General features: G+C 40.3%; 2 protein-coding genes across 7 annotated transcripts in view; one reads left to right on the top strand and one right to left on the bottom strand.

The window, feature by feature from the left end:
* Positions 1 to 15,460, top strand: part of LOC122879495 (tyrosine-protein kinase receptor UFO) — a 28,164-nt gene extending 12,704 nt beyond the window's left edge. For both annotated transcript variants that reach the window (XM_044203650.1, XM_044203652.1), the window contains exons 8-20: positions 3,102 to 3,241; positions 3,394 to 3,535; positions 3,892 to 3,909; positions 4,889 to 5,018; positions 5,295 to 5,386; positions 7,429 to 7,524; positions 7,923 to 8,000; positions 8,303 to 8,395; positions 8,980 to 9,101; positions 9,678 to 9,787; positions 10,256 to 10,415; positions 11,442 to 11,578; positions 12,271 to 15,460. In XM_044203650.1, the coding sequence (XP_044059585.1) occupies positions 3,102 to 3,241; positions 3,394 to 3,535; positions 3,892 to 3,909; positions 4,889 to 5,018; positions 5,295 to 5,386; positions 7,429 to 7,524; positions 7,923 to 8,000; positions 8,303 to 8,395; positions 8,980 to 9,101; positions 9,678 to 9,787; positions 10,256 to 10,415; positions 11,442 to 11,578; positions 12,271 to 12,730 (1,778 nt within the window). In that variant the 3' untranslated portion in view covers positions 12,731 to 15,460. The remainder of the gene's footprint in view (positions 1 to 3,101; positions 3,242 to 3,393; positions 3,536 to 3,891; positions 3,910 to 4,888; positions 5,019 to 5,294; positions 5,387 to 7,428; positions 7,525 to 7,922; positions 8,001 to 8,302; positions 8,396 to 8,979; positions 9,102 to 9,677; positions 9,788 to 10,255; positions 10,416 to 11,441; positions 11,579 to 12,270) is intronic.
* Positions 15,461 to 15,493: 33 nt separating this feature from the next.
* On the bottom strand, positions 15,494 to 21,740 carry LOC122879500 (galectin-4-like). 5 transcript variants are annotated; one of them, XM_044203661.1, is made up of 16 exons: positions 21,597 to 21,740; positions 20,870 to 20,958; positions 20,202 to 20,406; positions 19,779 to 19,892; positions 19,621 to 19,662; positions 19,011 to 19,034; positions 18,903 to 18,929; positions 18,732 to 18,779; positions 18,570 to 18,617; positions 18,429 to 18,455; positions 18,215 to 18,250; positions 18,037 to 18,063; positions 17,904 to 17,933; positions 16,257 to 16,345; positions 15,995 to 16,160; positions 15,494 to 15,861 (listed from the first exon to the last, which is right to left on the bottom strand). In XM_044203661.1, exons 1-16 carry the CDS (start codon positions 21,639 to 21,641, stop codon positions 15,715 to 15,717), a joined length of 1,164 nt encoding a protein of 387 aa, XP_044059596.1. In that variant the 5' UTR covers positions 21,642 to 21,740; the 3' UTR covers positions 15,494 to 15,714. The 5 variants fall into 5 exon arrangements, with proteins under 5 accessions (XP_044059596.1, XP_044059598.1, XP_044059597.1 ...); XM_044203663.1 differs by lacking the exon at positions 18,570 to 18,617; XM_044203662.1 differs by lacking the exon at positions 19,621 to 19,662.
* Between the last annotated feature and the right edge of the window lie 1,830 nt (positions 21,741 to 23,570).

Raw genomic sequence — 23,570 nt, 5'->3', positions numbered from 1 at the left:
GTCAGATTATATAATTTCCCTTTGGACAATATTGTTTCATTTGTGGCCCGGCAGCTCTCGCTGCACTTGTCCTGATAAGTCAGAGGATGAAAAAAAACCCAGAAGATAAGATTTAGCTGGTGGTCAACAATAGTTTAGGAGGCATTGAAGGTCAAAGGGAGTGAAAGACTGAAGGGGAGAGGTAGACTGCTCACAGCCCAGCCATATTTTCCACATCTTAGTCTTTGGTTTCATCGCTGAAGACTGTGACAAAACTCCCATCAGGCTCTATTGTTGAGCCTGAAATCTTTCTTTCTTGAGTTTCTTTCTGCTCCATTTGTTTCTCATTAATAAATTGTGCAGATATGTGCTGCACTATCTCTTACATGTGTCATCCTGGCACAGACAACCCCATTTGCTGCTCCTCTGTCTCCTCCCTAATTCTTATGTTTTTCACTTCACTTCTCTCCTCCTGCTCTTTTTTGTTCTCATATCAATCCTCCATTTCCAAGTTAGACTGGGCTAACTTGCTCTCATTTTGTTGCAATAGTCTTTTCCTACCTCAAATCTTACAAACACCACTGAGGAATTTATTTTATTATCAAGTTTTTTTCTGAATCCAGTCTTTTAACTTTACTCCTTCATCTCTCATTTCCCCCCTTTTCTTGACCTCAGATGACCTGTGAGCACACAGCTAGCCACTGTGGGAAAAACAAAAAGGGTTAATGGTGGGAATAGGCAAGGAATGGATAGAAGAGCAGGGAAACAGGGAAAGGGGGCGCTTTGAGAAAACACTCATTTTGCTATTTTCCCAAAGCCCACTATCCCCAGAGGATGAGAGAACAGAAAGGGGGTTGGGGGCTGGTCGATGGGAGAGGAAGCGAGACGACCCATGTCACCCTCCTAATCCTAAAGCTGCAATGAGATTATGTTTTACATTATTTATTCTGTAAACGCATTTTCTACTTCCTAAAATAAATTCAGAAATGCATCTTTCCAAAAAACATGAACAAATAAATTAAACAAGACCATGGTACTTGACAAGTGTGGCAACACTTACACCACTTTTTATATCGTTTGTTACACTGAAACGGCAACTAAGGGACTCCTGATTCCCTCTACTTTTTGTTTGTTTTTTTGTTACATCATATCTGTCTGTACCCCTAAAGTGACATCAGAAGATAAGGGACACCCAAACTCACCGTCCTATGGAAGTGAGTCGTGATGACGTGGCACAACACACACACGTGACACATTTAATCCTGTTTAATACTACTGCCAGCAAAAAAACAACTACAAGCATTAAATGACTACATTTACTAAAGACAAACAACAGTCTGTTCCATCATAAAAATTCAAACGAGGTGGATGTCCTTAAAAATTTACATTTTTGATGACACTAACATTTGTGCCATGACTGATCTGGGAAACATGCTTCCTGTTTAGTGCTGAGTTTGTTTTCATTTCTGGAGAACAGACTCCAGATCCCAGGGTTACGAGTCAGTTTTTGGCTTAAGGATGACCCTTTTCCATGCACGTGTTGACCCACGCAGAGACTAACCAGACTGACAGGACGAGATGAAGTGTACAGAAAGAGAAACAGAGGAATAACACTGCCTCCGAACGATGTTTAAATGCTTCCAAGGATGGTTATCCGACTGCTTCTTCAATAGCAGTACACAACAGGACGTGAAAGAGTACTATGCCATGGATGCAGATGTTAACCTCTGCTGTTGTGAACTAATTGTGGCTCAAAAGCATTTGTTTCTCTGTCTCTTGCCAAGCCTGGGCTGCTTCAATGGGGAAGACAAAGGAACAACATTAGGCATTTTTTTCTCTGTAGTTTCTGCATTTCAGAAAATGGCACCAGCACACATCTTGTTTTATGGTTTTCCTTTTGAAACTTCCCAGAGTTTCTTTAAGTTTTTTTTTCTTTTCCCCTTAGTTTTACGTCAACAGTTATCATCTCTGTTCTCTTGAATTCATAGCTCTGTGACAAAAAAGAGAGGGGCATTACCACAAAGAGGGCAGGAAGGGAGAAGAAAACTTGGAAAGGAGATGGAATCATGTTGGATGGAAGGCAGGGAGAGAGAAAGAGATGAAGAGGGGAGGAGAAAGAGAGAAAAGGAGCGGGTAGGCATCACAGAGGTGGAGAAGGAGGCAGAGAGAGAGAAACAAACAGATGACGGATCATAGGTGGAGACGAACTGCTGGAACGAACTTGACTTGGAGGTTGTTTTTGTTGCCGCTGGCAGGCAGAACAGGGTCCACATGTGGAAACAATCATCCGCCAAACGCTTCCTGATAACATCATCCATAGGCTGGGCCATGTTTCCCAAACCCACACTGACTTGGTGAATGTGTGTGTGTGTGTTCGTGTGGGCGTGTATGGGTGTCCAGTTAGTTTGTGTGACTTTGTAAGCCTGCAGAGAGAGTGAGAAGCAAAGACAAAGAAGGCTTTAACTCAAACAGTAACAAAGGAAATAAGCACTGCCGTCTCCTTGTGAAAAGGTTCTTGGATTTCTGTGCTATACAGCGCATCAGTCACACACACACACACACACACACACACACACACACACAAATTCCCCACACTATTTCTAGCATGTTAGAGCCAGAAAAGAAAAAGGCAGGTGAGAGAATAAAGCAAAAACAGGGATGGACAGAAGAGGAGGCACAGCATAAAGGAGGGAGACACAAGCCTCAGCATGTGTCCATCGGAGTTCGTCCAACTGTGCTGAGACAGAGAGAGCACACTGGCTTCTGAAGTCAACTAATCGCCCCTGTCTGTGGTGCCCTTAGCTAGCCTTTTTTGTCCTAATAAAGCTGAATTCTCCACATTCTCTGACATATTCTCCCTCCAGCTGTTGTAGTTATCCACACCCTAGAGGCTCCAGGCTGTCAAAACAACACACGCCTGGCTAACCCCCAGCCCACTGGCCCCTGGCCACCGCGCCCACAGTCACAGCACTGCCGATTCCTCATTCATACCCCAAATCTTTTGACATGTACACTGCCACATGCCGAGTTACATGCTTACCTAACCTTACAACAAATAAAACTCCATTGTGATTGTGTGAGATGTGACATACCTTCAAGTTCTGTTGTGTTTTGTGTTTCAGTGCCAGAACACCCACCTGTTAACGTGACCGTGGTGCTAAATGGGACAGAGGTGCTGATGACGTGGGAGATGCCTCCAGGAAAGCTGCATGGAAAACTGCAGGGCTACAGGGTGGAGTACAGCACACCTGCCGCACAGCAGGTCAGTCTGGGACACAAAGACTCACAACAAAACACAATGCAAACTTGTGATGGTTTCTGACCTTGTTCACCAAATTGACAGATACTGACAGATATAAAGAAAACATTCAATCTGCTTGACACTGACTGTCTCCCTCTTTTCTTTGTTGACAGTTTGTTGTCAATACTGGACTGGACACTGAGCTGTCAATAAATCTGTCTGTCCCCCTGTCCAATGTGTCTTTTCGAGTGTGTGCCTATACAGGGGCGGGGCAAGGACCCTGGACCCCCACACAGACTCTGACACTTACTCCTGGTGAGTGACAAGAAGTGTCAGAACCAGCAATGAAAATATGAAAAACACGGCATCTACTTTGACACATGAAAGATCGCTGGAATAGATTATTTAATCAATTTTTTCTGAAGCTGCATCATTTTGTAAGCAATAGTCTGATTTTAGCTCATAACTTTAGTAGCATTGTATAATAATTGTAATAAATTGTTTCATTGTTTCAATTTTGTTCCATATAAATTCTACATGGATAAATTGTTAAATGGTTATAAATGGTTTATGATAAATGGTTATTTTAGATATATAAAAAACTACATTTATTATTTGTCTCCTAAAACTCAAAATATTAACATGAGCTCTGCTTTTTTTTTCTCCCACAGAAATGGGGGGATTTAGAGGTGAGTAATAACCGGCTTTGCACATGCAAACTTGCAGACATGCTTTTCTGCGAACTCTCAGAGTGGCACATAATGACACAGTGACAGTGGAAGTGAGCTCATGGTGTTTTTTCCACCACAGCACTTCTCTTTCTTATTATCTGTCAGTGGGTTCCTCCATGACCCTTCCTGTGTATCTCAGAAAAAGGAAGGAAGAGAAAAAAGAGAAGAGAGGGTCTCTGAGAGAGACGGAAGAGGGGTGTGGGGTGAATGGGGAGACGCATCATAAATATTTATAACAGGAACAGTGTAGCATCTCTGTTTGCTTAGTCTAATAGAGCCAGACAGACAATTCAAACAACCAGAATGGCAGATAAAAAGAGTCAAGGAAAGTTGGGGGAGGATGAGTGTGAATGGGAGGAAAAGTTGAAAACAGTGGGTGGAGGTTGTGAGAAATTTCAATGTGAGTGTTTAGACAGCAAGAACTGAGACAAAGTATATGTTTTGAAAATTAGGGAAAAAAGAGCATATTTTTAGTAGAAATGTTTAGATTAAACAAAAATGGAGGGCAGGAATAAGGTCGCTTATTCAGTCTGACCATTTGAAACATTTTTCCTCACAATAATGCTGCATATGTATGTAATAATCAAACATTGTTTATGAACTTTGTGAAGGAAAGATAATGTAAGGAGATTTTGTCAAGCATTTGCCCGTCTCCCTCAGTAATAACAATAGAATAAAGAAAGGAAGTTGACCATTTGAAATTGTACACTGGCACTGTGGCACCCCATAAAGCAGTAATATCTGTCTGTCTGACGAGTTTAACTAAATTGATCTATAAATGATTCAGCTTTTTCCCTTTGCCTTCAGTTGATAAAATAGATCAAAACTTAATCACTGTTTTTTTTGTCACCTTATGGGCTCCATAATCCTAAATTCTCATTTCACCTTAAAAGTCCCACCTGACTAAACCCTCATCCTGTCCACACCTCTCCCTCAGATCCATCATCGCCCCCAGCCTTTTCCTGGCACTGGTGGTATGTGGTGATGGCCATCGCCGGCGCTGTGTCAATAGCTGTGCTCATGGCTGTTTACGTGGCCAAGCTGCGGCGCAAGGAGACGCGCTTTGGGTGCGTAGGCTGTTAGCACTTCTCATGGGTGGAAGGGAGGGACTCGATAGCTGTGCCAAACCAAAACCTTTTAGTTTTTTTCAGTTCCTTGACCTAGTTGCCTCACTTCTGCGGGAATACTGGAACATTTGGATGGAGTAGAAGACATCTGTTTTGAACAGTCATTCTTGTGAATTATGGAGCAATGCCATGTTTTCAGCTGTGTTTACACATCTGCTGGAGTGACCTCTCATTGTGTTTCGCTCTGTTTTGTGTGATGTGTGTATGCATTCACAGAGAGGCATTTGAACCCATGATGGAGAGCGGAGAGCTGGTGGTCAGGTACCGCGCTCGCCGCACCTACAGCCGCAGGACTACAGAAGCAACATGTGAGTTCCCCTCTCTGTCCCTACATGTGACACTTTATATTTGCACCTGACTATCCCTACAGCAGCCTCTCAGCATGCCCAAACCTACCTCTGTCCCCAGGATAGATAGCGATACAAAAATGAAGCATAATAACATCTCCTCTCGTGCCCTGGGCCTGGATCCAACAGTTCAATGGAAGGAAATCTTTTCTGTGATGACACAGAATGACAGTTCTATTCTCCACATTTCAAGACTGGAATGGTTTATTTGGTTGATCAAAGGCAGAAACATGAACAACTAAGGGTTCATTCATTCTTCACAGCTGTGATAACAGCCCTGGAGTGTTCAGTCAGCTGACATACTCCACAACAACACTGCGTCCCTTATTCTATATAACGCAAAGTTTTATCTTTTTAGAATCATATCGGTTAGATGTGCAGTAAATCTATTCATAAAGGTATGCCCTGTACATTTTAAAAGAATTAATTGAATTGACTACATTTCAGCCATTTTACTGACAGAGCAGAGGAAGGAGGTGGGACAGGGAAGGTGAAATCAAGATAACAGCACACTGGAGAGGTTTCCAGAGGTGGGAAAGGGGATACAATTACATCAGGGAGAGAGTGACTTGACGGACACCTCCTTCCTATGAATGAGATTTCAAACTTAAGCAGCCTGTAACAACAGATGGGAGTTGCTTGACTGCTCTGATTGGGGTGAAGAGGTTATTTCACCTTTGGGGAGAAATGTTGGAGTTTCAAGTCTCATCCAGGTGGAGCAACAACCTTGTGCTGATGAAATAGAAAGCAGTGGTTTGCAGTGGTTTGTGTGCTATCACCAGCCAGCAGTCCCTGTGAGTGCTAATGATTACAGACAGAGATACGTACCTGTAAACACAGAATACAGACTCAAATTTCACACAGCTGGGTCACAGTCAAGCCCTAACATTGTCCCTGGTGCATGCACAATATTTGTGTAGACCTCATACACAAGTCTCAGCTTGCCAGGGGAAAGGCAAAACTGTCGGAAAAAAAGGGGAAAAAATATTCAGTGAGTAAAATGAGACTAGCCAAGAGAAAGAGATGTGGAGATAATGTGTACTCTGAGTGAATGGGGGAAAGCACACTGGGAATAAAGGAAGGGATCAGATTGGAGGGATTTGGGGGGGATTTATGCCGCTGATCAATTGACCAGTAATTTTGGCCAATTCTCAGGACAAAGTCGAACCCTTGGGCTTGCATGCATTGGTTAATAGCTGGTCACGCCAGCATGTATTGTAACATGCCTGTGGACTGAGCACATTGTGGTTTGACGCGTGGCAGATTGATAGTGTAGCAGCAGCTGGAGGGGGATCTCTGGGCATGTCGTTGCCTTGTCATGTCTTAGCCCAGATGTGAAAACAGCGCTAACGTCTGTAGCACAGTCTGCTCGTCACCGTACAGCTCAATGACAGCCAGCTTAAATCCTCTGACCTCAGCTCCCCACATCTGGTGTGTCCCACACCTGAAAAATGTTCTGAGAGGATAGAGAGGCTCCATGTCAGATACTCACTGCACAGTGGACTCCATGTTATGGTAGTTTTGGATTTTGAACAGTCTTTATTTTTGTATAGTTTTTGACTGTATTTTCAGCTGCACTTACATTTCAGTTTACTGTGTTTGATAGTTTTAGATCAGGTTTTAATTATTTTTGGTTTTATTTTATTTTTTTACAAAAGATTGTTTCAGTGTAGATTCAAATTTTAATATTTTTGAAAGTGAGACTTTTTGTAAGATATGATATGACATTTTTAGTATTTTTGGAACATGAGTGTGCATTAAAAACAATAGTCCACATTTTATTTTGGTGAGTTTTACAAGCAGACAGTATGGTTTTAGTTCAGTTATGGTCTCATTTTCATTGTTATTCAATCTGGCAGTGTTCATTAACACTTTGTTTTTGGCTTAGTGTTGTGCATTGTGGTTTTACAATCTGGCTGTTTTAGAGTTAGGGTTTTCTGTGTTGTTCATTAAAGGGCTTGGGCCCCAAACACCATTAAAATCCTGTATTTTTTCCTCCTTAGTGAACAGCCTGGGCATCAGCGACGAGCTGAAGCAAAAGCTCCAAGACGTGATGGTGGACAGACATAAACTAACCCTGGGAAAGACCCTGGGAGAAGGTAATGCTTTGTTTTGTTCTGTTTTGTTTTTTAACTATGTGTCAGTCTAATTTCTGGGACACAGTGGAGTTAATATGTACAGTATCAGTACAGGGAGTGCCTGTAAAAAGGGCATTTGTAAGCACTTTTATCAGAGTTGGTACATAGTACACAGTAAGGACTTGTCTGCTGTAGCACCAATGCTTGCTTTCCACTTATCTCCAGTCATTTCCGTCTGACACTAATCTATTTTGACCCGGGCATAGTGTAACAGTTTACAATGTGATAACCTCTTACCCTGTACTCTGTAAAGTCAGGAGACTGGCCACTCTTCACTGTTTAATAAGATAGTTAATGTTGTTGCATCTAAAATTGCATCTAAACTAAGTATTTGATTGTGTTTTACTTTCTTTCTTCAGGGGAGTTTGGCTCTGTGATGGAAGGACTGCTGACTCAGGAGGAGTCTGCTCTCAAAGTTGCTGTCAAGACTATGAAGAGTGAGTAAACAGTAAAAGTTGAAAAAGTTGACCCCACATAAACCGTAGTGCCAAAGTAAAGACAATTGTATAGTTGAGGGGGACGAGATGAATTTTTAGGGACACCCTTTTATGAGAGATTTCTGCCAGTTTCAAGCTGTGTTGTTAACAAACTTAGTGGTAAAAACTGCTAACATGTATTAATTAATAATTTAATAAATTCGGTCACCAAAACACCCTCTTACCCTGGCAACCTCTCAACCTGGCAGTGTGTGCCATGAGCTATACAAAACCACATGGTCTCACCTCTGTCTCCTCTCCAGTTGCCATCTGTACCCGCTCAGAGATGGAAGATTTTCTCCGTGAGGCTGCCTGCATGAAAGAGTTTGATCACCCCAATGTCATGAGGCTTCTAGGTGAGTCAGGATTCATACCTCTTCAGGTCATGTCAAGGGTCAGCTAATTCAAATTACAAACAGACATGTTGTCTCACTCACCCTGTATTGCAGGTTTCTTTGCCCATGTTTTGAGATAGAAACAGTGGAGGTGAATACATTTAAGCTTAAAAATTACATTAAAAAAATTAAACAGCAATGTGTCTTTATAAAAACACTGTCCAAGTTCATCAGGATAATCCACAAACCTCACTATAAATAGTTTTCATTGGAACTACGTTCCACCAAAGAAATAGTCCCGATTTACTGCATTTTCTGTAGATTATCTTGAGTAAAAGGTAAAAGTAACTGTCTTAGGAAAGACTAGATGTTTTTGGGTTGGAGACAGAAATCTTCGAGACAAATATCTCAAAACCTAGGCAAATGAAACCATAGCTATCTGCATGACTAAATACCACTAATGGTACTGACCCTTTACAATACCGCCTTAGTTAATTAGCAAATTCAGTTGTTTTGAGATTATGAGTTAAATCGTGTTAATTTCTATATGTAGAGAACATGTATGTAGTCTATGTGTATAATACTAAGCTGTGGTGGTTTCACAGGTGTGTGTCTGCAGACTGTGGAGAGTGAAGGTTACCCCTCCCCTGTGGTCATCCTGCCCTATATGAAACATGGAGACCTGCACAGCTATCTGCTATATTCTAGGCTGGGAGACTGCCCTGTGGTAAGTCTGATAACAAACAATAACATGCAGGCAGTCACACGCATATGCACGCATACAGTCCCACAAAGTTTAACAGCTTAATGGGCTCGTAGTTTAGAAGTTAACATGAATGTCTGTCAGCACATTAGGATGCAAAGGTCAACATAGACGTAAGTATTTGTTACAGTGAGTCCCCATCTGCGCCTTTTTGGCAGCACGTACACTCTGAGATCATGAAAACACAAGATATGTGTCTGTCGTTGCTATATACAGTTTTACTTATTAATGGATGAGATGTTGTTTTGGTACAATACGCAGTAAGTCCCTGAAGAGCCGGGTTGAGAAACACAAGCCTAATCAAAACAAGATTCGTACAGAATGTTGAAACGAGATCGGCAAACATTCAAAAACACAGTGTTGAACCCTATTCTTCCCACAGGAGGAGGCTGTTAGTATCTGGAGCAGGGAGCACTCAGTTCAGGCTGTTCACAGGTCCTCAAAGAGATGGGCTCTAGTGCCCTCTACTGTGCAGAAATATAACTGTCGGCTGTGGTGGATGTGTGACTAAAACCTCTTTCTCTGTGTGTTGTCCTGCAGTACCTCCCATCTCAAATGCTGGTAAAGTTTATGACTGATATTGCCCGAGGGATGGAGTACCTCAGCAGCAAGAACTTCATCCACAGAGACCTTGCAGCTCGCAACTGCATGTAAGCGCAATCTCTGCTTCCACTTTTTACTCTCTCGGTTCCTGTATGTTTTATCACTTGCTCTTTCCATTTTTATCCTGCATGCAATGGTTATAGACCAAGACCAAGAGGATCTGCTCAAAGCAACATTTGGAAGAGGGGAAGCCCCAAAAAGGCTAATATAATGCAGAAACGGCATGCCACTTGCATTGGCATTTAATTTAAAATACATTGCATCATATTTTATAAAATTATCATAATCTGCAAAGTAACTAATATCTATAGCTTTCAAATAAATGTAGTGGAATAAAAAAAGTACAAAACTTACCTTTGAAATTTATGGAGTAGAAGGATACGGTATCAAAAGTAAATACTTCACCTCAAAATTTTTCAGCGCTTGGATGAATGTACTTATTTACTTTCCACCACTACCTGAATGCCCCTTTTCCAAAAATAAAGCACTGTGACACTCTGTTTTCTCTGCCTCAGGCTGAATGAGAACATGAATGTATGTGTGGCCGACTTTGGCCTCTCCAAGAAGATCTACAATGGAGACTACTACAGGCAGGGGCGGATCTCAAAGATGCCTGTCAAATGGATCGCTATCGAAAGCTTGGCTGATCGCGTCTACACCACCAAGAGTGATGTGGTTAGTTCACCTACTGTGTGTTTGTGTCAGTGTGTGTGTATGTTTGTGTTTGTTTGTGCTTGTATTAATCCCATTGTGGATCACAAATCTGTTGAACATTGTGGGGACTCAGCTCCAATTTGGGGACAAAACACTGGTCCCCACAAGGTTAACTATTTATTTTAGGGTTGATTGGCTTTGGCTTATGGTTAGAATTACGCTTAAGTTAAAGTCATACTTTTCCCCAAATCTGCCTTTTGAGTATCAAAAGACTTGAAAGGACTTGAAATGTGTTTCTAAAAGTTACTATGGATTCGTTTAATGGTGATAAATTCCACAGCAGAAAAAAGTATCAAAACCTCCATAGAAACTTCTTAAATCCCCCTGCTGCATAATTCACTACTCTACTGGCCATCTGTATGCTTATTACCGTAATGGTAAAGGGATAGTTCAGAGTTAGGCGTGTAGCTGTTATGATAAAGTTTAGGGTAAGCTTCCAGCAAATTAATGCAAGTCAATACAATGTCCTCACAAATGACAAAAACAGAAGAACTTGAGTTTGTTATCTCTTCAATGGGAAATATTTACTGTGTACACTTTTTATACCTGAGAAATAGCATTATTTTTAATAGCCTCATGAAGACAGAGTTGTGATGTATTAAGCTAAATGTATTCCATTTTCAGTAAAATATACTGGTCATACATAGAATTACCAACATCTGCAACAGATATTAGTCAGTAACAGCTGATAAATTCACAGAATGTATGTTTGAGGGGTCCTGGTTTCCATGCACATGTGAAAGTGTTCATACAGTGTAAGCGTTAAGAAGGATGTACATTCCTTAGTAAGGTGTGCATAAAGTAGGATGTCCAGATAAACATAGCTGTGTTATTTCCATAGCTAATGTTTGACCAGTGCAGATTCATGTTTGAGTAGTGTGTGGCAAGGTGTGTGAAACCTGAAGGAATTCAAAACTCCTTAACCCTTCCCCTCTCTCTCTCTTTACTATTTCCTACTCCTTTCTACCATCTCTCTGTCTCTCTCAGTGGTCGTTTGGAGTCACCATGTGGGAGATCGCCACGCGGGGCCAGACTCCGTACCCTGGGGTCGAAAACAGTGAGATTTATGATTACTTGAGACAGGGAAACCGTCTCAAACAGCCTCCAGACTGTCTGGACTGCATGTGAGTGTCAACTCTGTCGCTGCACATCCTCACAAAACACACTCAGCTGATAATGAAGTACCTTGGAAATCTTTTGCTCCCTGAATAGAAGTACATTTTTTCCATAAGGAAATCAAGGTTAGAGGCTAAAAACAGTTCCAGTCCATCTGCTTCTCAAGAGGCTCAGATGATGCTGATGATGGTGTTTTGTAAAGATTCTTAATTAGTTAAACACACTTTTACTGAACCGTTTTGTTCCATTATATAGATTTCCCCAATTTGAAAGGTTTGCAAGCTTCAGACACAAAATTCTGGTTTAATTAATTTCACTCAAAATTTTTGTCATTTTTGTCAATTTAAAGTCATTTTGACTTATTGCATAGTTACAAGTTCCATAATTTCTTAATGATGTTGGATGATGATGAGGAAATTCCAGAGAAAGGAATATATAATTTGGTACTAAATATAGGGAAAAGGGAGACAATACACTTGGCAAGTTCCTACTAAATCTTTTGAGTTTGTAAGAACCATGAAATGATAAAGTAGTTAAATTGATTGGTAAGTGGAATTTCATAGAACACTCTCTCTGGTCTGTCCAGAAAATGTCTTAAGAAATTACATACAAAATATGTTACTGTTCATTTCTAGGAAATTAGGCAACTAAAAGACCTGTACAATGGAGTATACAATTAACATATCTTCCTCCTCTCCAGCTATGCCCTGATGTTCTCCTGCTGGCTGCTGAGCCCAAAGGATCGCCCATCATTTGAGTCCCTGTGCTGCGAGCTGGAAAAGGCCCTTGAGGATCTGCCGGATACCCAGGACCCAGACGAGATCTTGTACGTCAACATGGATGAGTCCTCCATGGAGCTTGGGGCTGTCGGTGGCCGTGACCCCATTGGGGTGCCGTCCCCTCTCTGCCTGAAGGGCCTGGACTCTGTGACCACAGTGGAGGTCCACCATCCCAACCGCTACGTCCTCTGTCCCCAACACGAAACCAACCGAGCCCTCTCTGACTCCCTGGAGAGCCTGGACATGCCAGTGTCGTCCTCCACAGCCACGCTGCCTCTACAGCCATCCTGCCACTCCACTCCCAACCCCACCCCAGCTCCCACACCGACTGTCGAGCTGCTGGAGGACAGGGAAGGATCCAGGAAAATGCCCTGGCAGTGATAGCGTCACTCTTAAAAAATGACAAAACTCGTCACTGCCAAAGTGTGCCATCCTTTCACCCCAGTCCAAGAACGAGATCCAGCCTCTTGCTACTGACTGTAAGAGACCTCATGTGTTCCTACATACATATTTTGCACAAATACACTCACACACACACACACACACACACACACCCGAAGGCATTCCAAGGAAGTGAAGGATTGGGATTATTTCCTTTGTCAACCCCCTCTCTTCTAAAATGAGCACATTTCCAAGTGAGTGTAAAAGTTCATGTGGGTAGGTGTAGCAGGAGGAACACTGTTACCAGCGATAGACAGTGGGTCTTTAGAGCACATGTTGTTGCCCACATACCGTACACTGCAGCACAATCAGAGAAATGAATTCCCAGTTGCTAAAGCAATAAAATGCCAACTACCTGTATACAGCAGAGTGATCTCCTTCACGTGATAAAGCTACAAAAAATCAAACTCTGTGAAACCAGCTCAGACACTGCCAGACTGAATCTGCAACCAACCAAACTCAGGAGCTTGAACTTTCCAGTGAGTAAGTGCTAACATGGAGGACTCACACCAGCTGAGGAAACTGTTCCTGTGATGGAGAAACCTCACCCATCTGAACCCCTGCTCCTGTGTAACTCAGAGCAAAAATAACTTTGAACAGAAGAAGCATCAGTGTCTCTTTCACTGAACGTATCATCTGGTGAAGATGGTTATATTTATACAGATTTATGAAGGACAATGAGAAGATTTTCAGGCTAAAATTAATAACGCTGTTGTTGTTGGGCTTCTTTTTTTGTTTTGTTTTTTGTTTGAGCACCGTAATGTTTCTACTTTGAGCTGTGGTTTTTGACAGGTGTCGTAATTCCAACGATGGTAGAATTTTCTCTCCCCACAGAAAATCATGTAATCCTTAAACTGTAGTGACCATACCTGAAGTTAGAAGACTTTTACCCAATAGCAACAGAATGAAATATCTGTGATCGCGACAACTGAAGAATTAAACGAGATAACCAAAATTTGCAAAGAAAATAAAATTTCACTGCAGGCTTTAGAGACTTTCACGTGAAGCTGTTTGGAATGAGGACCCTCCATCTTATTAATCAAAACCTACAGTAGTTTGTATGATAGCCTAATGTAGCATTCTAACAACCCCTGCATCTTCGCCAGGGGTTGTACTGCTAATTGTGCATTAAACACCGTGAGCCATTTACAGTTAACACATGGCAACTCTTTCCTCACTGACAGGTGAGACACCTGTGCAAGTCCTGATTCAACTAGTCCACACATTTTTGTCATAACTCAGGAATCTGAGACTTTGCTCAACAGGGACAGAGGTACTGGTCAAATCAAGAGGGTACAAATAATCAGAGGTAGGTGGATGGAGTGAGGGTAGGTACGGACATGATGGAGTTACCCAAGGCAAATGGTGGGATAAGCTCCTCACCTTTGCTTTTGGCTCAAGCACAGTGTTGTTACACATTTTGTAAAAAAAAAAAAAAAAATGTATGCTGATTTTTCTATTTCTACAACTTTGCACTAATGTTTTTATATCAATGTATGTTTGTTTATAATTTGTATATCTTTTACGCTTTTTCATTTTGTGTTGTAATTACTTTCTGGATATTCTCAGTAATCCTGTAGACACCTCTCATGAAATCAGTTCACATGTAACAATTTGCATATTCATAAAGGCAGAGAACAAAGCCTGAGAAAGCATTGCAGGGTGTTAAACTCCATTCAAAGTTGAGTGTTTTCCATAAATAAGCAAAGACTGGGAGACTGGGAAACATGACTAACCTCATCATCTGACATCATCCTGCCACTCTCTTATTCTGGGATATTTTTGTTTCTCGAGGTTTAGCACTGTAAATAGAAGTCTGTTACCAGTAGAGTCGAAGAGGAGGAGACTGAAAGCAGCCGCTGAAAACCGAATGGAAGTGTGGTCATCCAAACTTCTGCTTTGAGGAAATTCACCAGCTGAAACTTCGCATGATGCATGCACTTATTTTATACATACTGTATATATATATATATATATATATTTGCTTTAGTTCATAATTTTATCATTGGAATGGACTATATTCCAAAACACATTTTGAAAGAACATTTGTTTAAATGAGATGCTGTGTTTCTCTGTTGTATTCATCAAAGGTACTTGTATGAAACAGTATACAATGATATTTTATACCTGTAGCATTACTGAAATTCCTTGTTAAGATAAAGTGTGCATTTCTTGCTATACCTTTGGTACTGTATACTCAGTGAGTGGTAGTCCTACATTGTTTGTGAACTACAGAGCGCAGTGCTGAGACTGAGCACTGGTCTAATTTGGTCTGTACAAATATGTCACCAATATGAATGCAGATACACCGTCTGTATTATACCAACCAGTGGGTTTGGAACATTTTGGCCTTTCAAAGTGTCTTTGAACGATCTTCCAGGTGGACTCCAGCAAAAACTGAAACTCCTTCTTCATGACTACAGTCCGTTCACCCCTAAATCTCATAATTTCACAACTTTACCTTCAGTGCCTTCAGAGAGCTAGTATTTTGCATTACAGCAGATCTTGTGTGTGGATTGTGAATGTCCTGGTGTGTTGAATTGGGAGAAGACTGTACTATAATTGCCTTTATATTGTCACTGTCATGATTTGTAAACACATTTTTTACAGTACCTACAGTATTTTGTATACAAAATAAATGTGTTCATCATGAATGAGCTCTCTTCCTGAGCTTTGATGTAGTCAATATTAATCTCATCCATATCATGTGTTAGTGGCATGTTTATTGATGCAGTTAACCAACAATACAGCAGATGATGATCTTATTAAGATTTATGATCACACAGCAGGAAGTTTAAGAACCTGAGATCAGGAGAACAACACAGTGGCTGATATATCCTCTGAAAGATCACCCAACAACTGAAAAACACATGAAAAAATGGAATAATGTACAGAATGTATAATTCCTATAGGTGTGTGTGGTCTCAGAAGTGGATGTAAGAGATCTGCACATCGCCTTCTATCTCCAGCATGTCAATCTCACTGAAGGAGTGCAGGCGGTGGAAGAAGTCCAACAAGTGCTGCCCGTTGACAAACACCTTAAACCTCTGGTTCCCGCAGCGAATTGACATCTGAGAAACACAGGCAGACAAATCAAAACACTGCTGACCCACAGTGAGTCAAAATAATGTTTAACACAGCAAAATCACATATAAATTCATTAGAAGGACAAAAATTAAAGACTGTATGACAGATACAACTTACATCAAAGTATTGTCCCTCCATGAAGGGGTTTAAGCTGAGCTCTCTGTCCTCCTGGCCCCAGTTACCTCCAATCATGCTGTTTCTCACCACAATCCCCTCCCTCACCCTGGGGTTTATGTGGAAGGCGATGTCCCGAGATCTGCTCACCTTGAAGTTGATGCTCATTCTGCAGGACACAGACCCGGGGGTGTAATATGTTGTCTGTTAGCACTCACATAACTACACTACAGTGATTTAAGCATGTACATTCACAAACACAAACCTGTCTGCTCCATAGGGCACCATGCCTCTAATGACGATGGTCCTCTTAGGGAACATCCCTCCTGGGATCATGTTGGAGTAAGGCACAGGCTTAAAACACACAGCAAAAACAAAATAAGACAGGTAACATAATAACAAGACTAAAACTCCATAGCAACACTAGTGGCCCCTGTGAGGCTGAATTGTTCATTATTATTATCATGTACACACAGATAACAAAGTAGGAGTGACAACTTTAATATTTTTAGATCCTACTGGGGCAAAAAAAACATTTAGCCTGAGGGTGACGCCAGAGGAAAGGGTACGCTGTTACCTAAATCAAAAGTGTTTATCTGTAAGTGGTAATTCTAGGACACATACTTAATTTGTCAGGCCAAGCTCTGCAATGTTAGACCCAGCTCAGCTTTCAACAGTCTTTTAATTTAATTTAAAATTTTAATTAAATCAAATTTTAATTTTTAATTGTTCTGCTATCTCTTGGTATATGTCAATACCAGTACATGTTTTTTAAATACATTTTTTAGAATGAACTGTGACACTAGAGAACACTAAAGAGCTTAGTTTATATCTGATAGCTTCAGTTTGGTCACTTCATTTTGACTATATTCACCAGAAGTGTAAGTATGTTATCATGTCTGCATTTACGATAACTTGATGGCTCTAATGTGTTCCTCTCTATCGCCACAAGAGGGCAGTAAACACTGTTTCTCTTGGTAGCCCTGCTAATTAGGCTAACATTACTTGTAGTGTAAAGTAATCTGTGTCATTGGACTACTTTTTTAACTATGGTCTTCCCAGTACAGCAGATTTGAATTTGAGAGGCTGGCTAGCACTAGTGCTAGCTCAGCTACCCCTCTCGTCAGTGGTACAGGGTTTATTGTACCACAGTAAAGTTAGTTTTAAGTTAGATATTTGACAGACATTACACTCTGGATCCAAAATCAAGACTTTTGCATAACGATATTTATATAAAATAGAAGAAGCACTAAAATACAATCAAAATAGGTGTGTCCTATTTGTCCAGTGTAGTAATAATTTCTCATATTGATTTTGAGTTACTGGGTCACATTAATAGAAGAAGCACTAACATTCGATATAAAGAGGTTCAGTGTAGTAATAACGTTTGGTATTGATTTGGAGTCACTGGGTCATATGACATGAAAGCTACTAGAAAAAAAAACAAGATTTTCCATAGAAATATTTCTATCAAATAGAATAAGCACTAAAAGCCAATAAGAAGAGGTGTGTCTCATTTATTCAATGTAGTAATATTTTTTGTAATTTCATCTCTGTGACCACTGGATGGCAGTAAAAACGCAATTCTAAATACTCTCAAGTCAACAGTCTCTCCACCTAGCATCAAGGTAGACGCAGTCTTAAGACGTTAAAAATAAAACTATTAAAATAGAAGTGGACTACAGGAATAGTGACGTACACTCAAAACACATAATCGATCTTTCAAAGCCGAAATGTCAACACAAGATGTATAGCTTCCTCACATCAAAACGCCCAAAACAAGTGAGGCCTCAAATTAGGCCACTCAAATGAGGCCTCATTGTGTCACCCAGGGACTTATCCCTGTGGTTTTGAATACAGAAAGTGCTTGTAAACTGCCACTGCAAATGAGTACGGAACAAATATTACTTACAGGGTTGTAGACTGGCTGCCCACCCATGCCCTATAATCAGATTAAGAGATTTACGATTTAAATTGGATTACCAGAAGTAAGAAAATATCATGGATACATAGAAAATGTCAACTTTGTCATGCAGAATTCTCACCGGCAGGTTTGATCCAGGGAATCCTCCCTGCAAGAAGGAAAAACAAATTGTACAAATTTGATACCACAGTCCACTTAGTACAGTCTACTGATTACATTAAAACGTTTGTATTAAATGTATTATAAAACAATCAAATGTGCACAAGGACAATCAAATCTGTTATAACATTGTTTCATACCCCCATCCCACCTCCCATGCCTCCTGGATATTCACCCTGCGAAGAAGCACATGTTTAAAAAAGAAAGATTTAATACGATTTTTGTGTAATTTATTGTGAATTAGTTAGACTTGGGTAGCTGTTTTTTCTGTGTTTTTGACATGCATGTAATAGACATCATAAATTAATGAATTTGAATTTGAACACTGATGAAGAGCAGAAATAGTTTATTCACCCCTATGCCACCTCCTGGATATCCTCCCTGTTGAAAAGTGGTGAACATGTTAAATACTGTTTAATGGGGTATTTAATTTAATTTTGACACTTGACAAAAAATACTAGCATCCTGTCATGACAAAAGGCCTCCCATACTTACTCCCATTCCTCCACCCATGCCTCCTCCCATGCCACCTGGGTATCCTCCCTGATGAAAAGTGGTGAACATGTTAAATACTGTTTAATGGGGTATTTAATTTAATTTTGACACTTTACAAAAATTACTAGTGTCCTGTCATGACAAAAGGCCTCCCATACTTACTCCCATTCCTCCACCAATGCCTCCTCCCATGCCACCTGGGTATCCTCCCTGGATATTAGTTAGATGAAGAAAGGGTTAGTGAAAATATGTTCACTGTATTTCACTATATTTTCAGTAATATGTAAAGGAAACTACACTCAAAGACAATTAACCCCTAAAAAAACAACATACCCCCATGCCACATCCTGGATATCCTCCCTGATGAAAAGTGGAGAGCATGTTAAATCCTGTACAGTCCTGTGTTGAATTGAATTTTACACTTAAATTATGTATACTTACTCCCATTCCTCCTCCCATTCCACCCTAAAAACAAACAAACAGAAGATTAAAACTAAACAAATAACAAATCTAATTTAAATACACAACATAAAGTGCAAATAGTAGTATCAAGCATGCCAATTGTTCAACTCAGCAGATGGTGTTGTTTACCTACCAGGAAAAATGGCACACTCACACAATAACTCTTGCTTTTAATACCACTACTGCAAGTTCTATTATTGGTTCTACTATTTTTGGTGGCACTTTACAAACAGTGTGTAATGACAATGTAATAATAAAGTAATATCTTGTAATAACAGGGAATAAGGAGGTAGTACAGTGGTAATAATAGGACATTTCTTGGGAATAACAAGTACTAAGGCAAATTAAAAACCTTGCACTAAAAGTGTAACCTGCTCACGGGTTAGTAAACTCTCAACTTGCGCTGCAACAACTACTATTAGCAACCACTAATTGTCTAACAACTGTAGGAACCGTAAGACAAGTTTTTCATTGCACATTTGGTTTCAGCTTTGCTAAAACATTTTAAAAACATTTAAACCCAGCAAAACAAAGCAAGCACAATCATTTTCCAAATACATTAAAACATTTAAAACACTGTTTTACTCACTCCCATTGCTCCAGGATACCTATTTATGCCCCCTCGAGCACCCTGACATAGAAGCAGAAAGCATTAGCAATCAGTTTATCATGATTTATTATTTAAATTTCTTTCTTTGCCCCAGCAAAGCCCAAAGCATTAAGCTGAAAGCTTTAGAGACGTCTCACCCCTATGACATTAATCGTCTGGATGGAAACATCTCCTGCGATCTGCATTGCACAGACTCTCTCCACAGGGACACGGTGTTGGAAGGAGTGAAAGTCCCTCCCATTGACTTTGACCTACAACAGGATAATGTCAAATGTTAAGCATAGTGTGCCCTGGCATACATTGCCATTGATAATGAATGACAATATAGTAAAACACTTCATAGGAGAAGCTATAAATGTTGACAAATGCTATACATTAATACACACTTAAAATGTCCTTATATCAGTTTACAAACAACATTATAGTGTGTTATAAACCATTTATTAAATGTTTAAATATTTGTAAATGCTAAACAGTGGGGTCAAAGTGTTTAAGGTACAGTAAAGTGTTACCCATAAAAAATAGTTTGCAAGTATGTGTGGACTTCTGGTTGGTCTGACCTGGTAGCCTTGTGAAGTGGCCATGATGACCATTTCAAAGGCCTGGCCTTTACAGAAGGGCATATCACGAATCTTCTCCTCAGACCCCCAGGATCCATTCTCACAAGAATTGAAGACCACCTTGTCCCAGCCGTCAAATCGAGGGTTGAAGTGGAAGGCAATGTCGCTGGACTCGGACTCTCCGCAGAGCAGGTTGACAAAGAACCTGCCAAAAGTAACAGCAGGCGAACCAGAGACATTACGTCATTAAGTGCTGAAGTGACTGATAAGTTAGTTTTAGTGTCAGAAAACAGAAGAAATGCAAACAGTAAAGGTGGGGCCAGCTGTAAAAAAACTCTCCCCACAAAGGAGTTAAACATGTCACTGTTATGAAGATTAGATAGCAGGACAGGTTGTTTGGGGGCCTAGCCACTAAGGGTGCTGCCGAGAGCAGCTACTTCACTCCCATAGTGGGAGTGAAGTAGGTGTGGAATGATAGTCTCTAAACTGTCTCTGGTTATATTCAGGTATGTGCAGTGTGCGTTTGGCAAATCAGATATTATGGTTTAGAAAAGGTGAGGAACAAATGATAAAAGTGGAGCTGTGTGTTACAAGTCTGCATTGATGCAACAATGCAGAAAGAAACCTGCTCCACCCAGAGTAAGATTACAGATTTATGCTTTCTATACCTGGTAATATCCTCAGGAATGGACCCCTGGATGTAGATGGACACCCCTTCCCTCAGGCCTCCACAAATGGGCCCCAGGTAGGGAATTCTCTGTACAGTGCACAAACAATACTCAGCCAATACTGAAAAACTCAAATCACATTGCACAATGCTCGCAGGCATACAAGACACATCTCCAAATGTCAGTCACATTACACAGTAAACAGTGGTGGAAGAAGTAAGCAACAGTCTTAAGCAACAGTACCAATACAACAATGTAAAAATATATAAATACATAAATACGGAATAAAATACCTAACGACAATATAGGATAAAAACAATAATAATAATAGTAATAAAACAAACAAGACATGTTGGAAATGAAAACAAAGCTTTTTCAAAAAGATACGTTTTGAGAAATTATTTAAATGATGTCACTAAGAAAGAAAGTTTTCAATCCACTGATTGAACTAATCCATTGTGATATGGGTTGTGGGTTATACTGTTCTCCAGCCTGTAACGTAACGGGAATTTTGTACCAAGTCCTCTGAAGAAAAAACTATAGTTTGGAAATCCCAGAAACAAGCCTGAACAGGACTTTTTGGTCTAAACTATGTCACACTAACATATTTTTAGTGTGGCTGGTGATTAAATCTTAATCCCTTAGCATTAGTGCAATGCATTACCCACCAAGCTGTACATACAATCAAACCCTTAAAAATTAAGAAGCAGTGAGCGCAGATACTTACTGGGCCATAGATGGGCTGATAGCCAGGAGGAGCAACAAACGACATGGCAGCAGTCAGTGAGAGGGACAGAATCAGGAGGGTTTTGTCAGGAACTGATCTCTGCTGGAAGCCTTGTTTTATACAAATGATAAGGGAGGGGGAGAGCAGGGTACCAAACCCAGGTATGCATCACCATGTTTACTTTGGAGGCACTAGATGCACATTAACCTTTGACCCAGCAGAGGAGTGGCTGTTACAGCAAAAGATAGTGTGTGTTAATGTGTGTGAGCGGCATGTAGAAAGAAAAACCAATGTGATTGAAAACTGTAGCAACTATTAATGCAAGAGGAGGAAGTATTCAGACGACTTGGATGAGTCGTCGCTGTGCTCTTGGGGTAATTTTGGTCGGCCGGCCAGTCCTGGTAAGGTTCACCACCGTTCCATGTTTTGCCATTTGTGGATAATGGCTCTCACTGTGGTTCACTGGAGTCCCAAAGCTTTACAAATGGCTTTATAACCTTTTCCAGACTGACAGATCTCAATTACTTTCTTTCTCATTTGTTCCTGAATTTCTTTGGATCTCGGCATGATGTCTAGCTTTTGAAGATCTTTTGGTCTACTTCACTTTGTCAGGCATGTCCTATTTAAGTGATTTCTTGATTGAGAACAGGTGTGGCAGTAATCAGGTCTGGGTGTGGCTAGAGAAATTGTGATAAACCACAGTTAAGTTATGTTTTAACAGGGGGGCAATCACTTTTTCACACAGGGCCATGTAGGTTTGGATTTTGTTTTCCCTTAATAATAACAACCTTCATTTAAAAACTGCATTTTGTGTTTACTTGTGTTGTCTTTGACTAATATTTAAATTTGTTTGATGATCTGAAACATTTAAGTGTGACAAACATGCAAAAAAATAAGAAATCAGGAAGGGGGCAAACACTTTTTCACACCACTGTATAATTGTTTTACTGCCCTGAGATTAAAAGAATTGTAGGAGGTTGTATGTGTGATTAATAAAATATCCAACCAAGCCTGCCTACCTAAGGCAAACAGAAATACAAGTAACCCTTATCTACCACTCAGGTCTGTGTGCATACAGTGATTTTATATAGGATATTCATGGAGGCAGTAGGTTATTCCAGCTAATGTTTTACAAAGTAAACATGCAATCTGTTCATTTACACACACATACATGCACACAGGCACATAATCTTTCAGGAAACAAAGGCTGTCATAGTGATATATGGGTGTTTCCTTAAAAGTTTAAAGCATAGCAATGTACTTTTGATATTTGATTATGATTAAGTCCTGCCAAAGCCACCATGGACGCCTGAGAGGGAACGTTTAATTCAACAAACTATAAAGTCTATAAAGTAGGCATCTTAATAATGTCATTTCAAAATGAGTGTCAGTGTATCCCTTGCAAAGTATGAAGGCTGTAAATGCCGAATAAACAGCTAAAGATATTATAATGTCAGTTTTATTAGTGGAATTAAGGTATCTGAATTGTACATATTATTGTTTTAATGTAAATGCATATAAAGATGTCCTTCTTCACATTTCTGGAGGTATTGAGGGACAGGTCAGTCAGAAAAGCCACCATGGAACAAATAGTAATACGAAAAGATCCTAAACATTGTCTGAGGCTCACAAACCAGAAAGTATCTTTCACAGGTCCATGCAGTCAGTGAATTTATTCCTACAACATTTACAGTACCTTAGGGATGCATGCTTAAACACACGCACACGTTTTTACATCTATACTTGTAATGATCCATAAGGCATTCCCTGACCTCTACCCTTAGCCTAAACCTAGTTCTTACAGCACTTTAAGGAAACAGGGACCCAACAAAATGTCCTCATTTTCATGTCTTCACACTCAAGGTCTAAAACTGGTCCTCACAATAGTAACACAACAAGAATACACACAACACACACACACACATACAGTAAGTACAAACAGAAGCTTTAATTTAAAAGAGGACACATGTTCTA

This window comes from Siniperca chuatsi, linkage group LG7, assembly GCF_020085105.1.
Source record: "Siniperca chuatsi isolate FFG_IHB_CAS linkage group LG7, ASM2008510v1, whole genome shotgun sequence".
In the NCBI taxonomy this organism is placed as follows: Eukaryota; Metazoa; Chordata; class Actinopteri; order Centrarchiformes; family Sinipercidae; genus Siniperca; species Siniperca chuatsi.
Note: the sequence above shows the minus strand (reverse complement) of the source record. Positions and strands in the feature narration are given on the sequence as shown.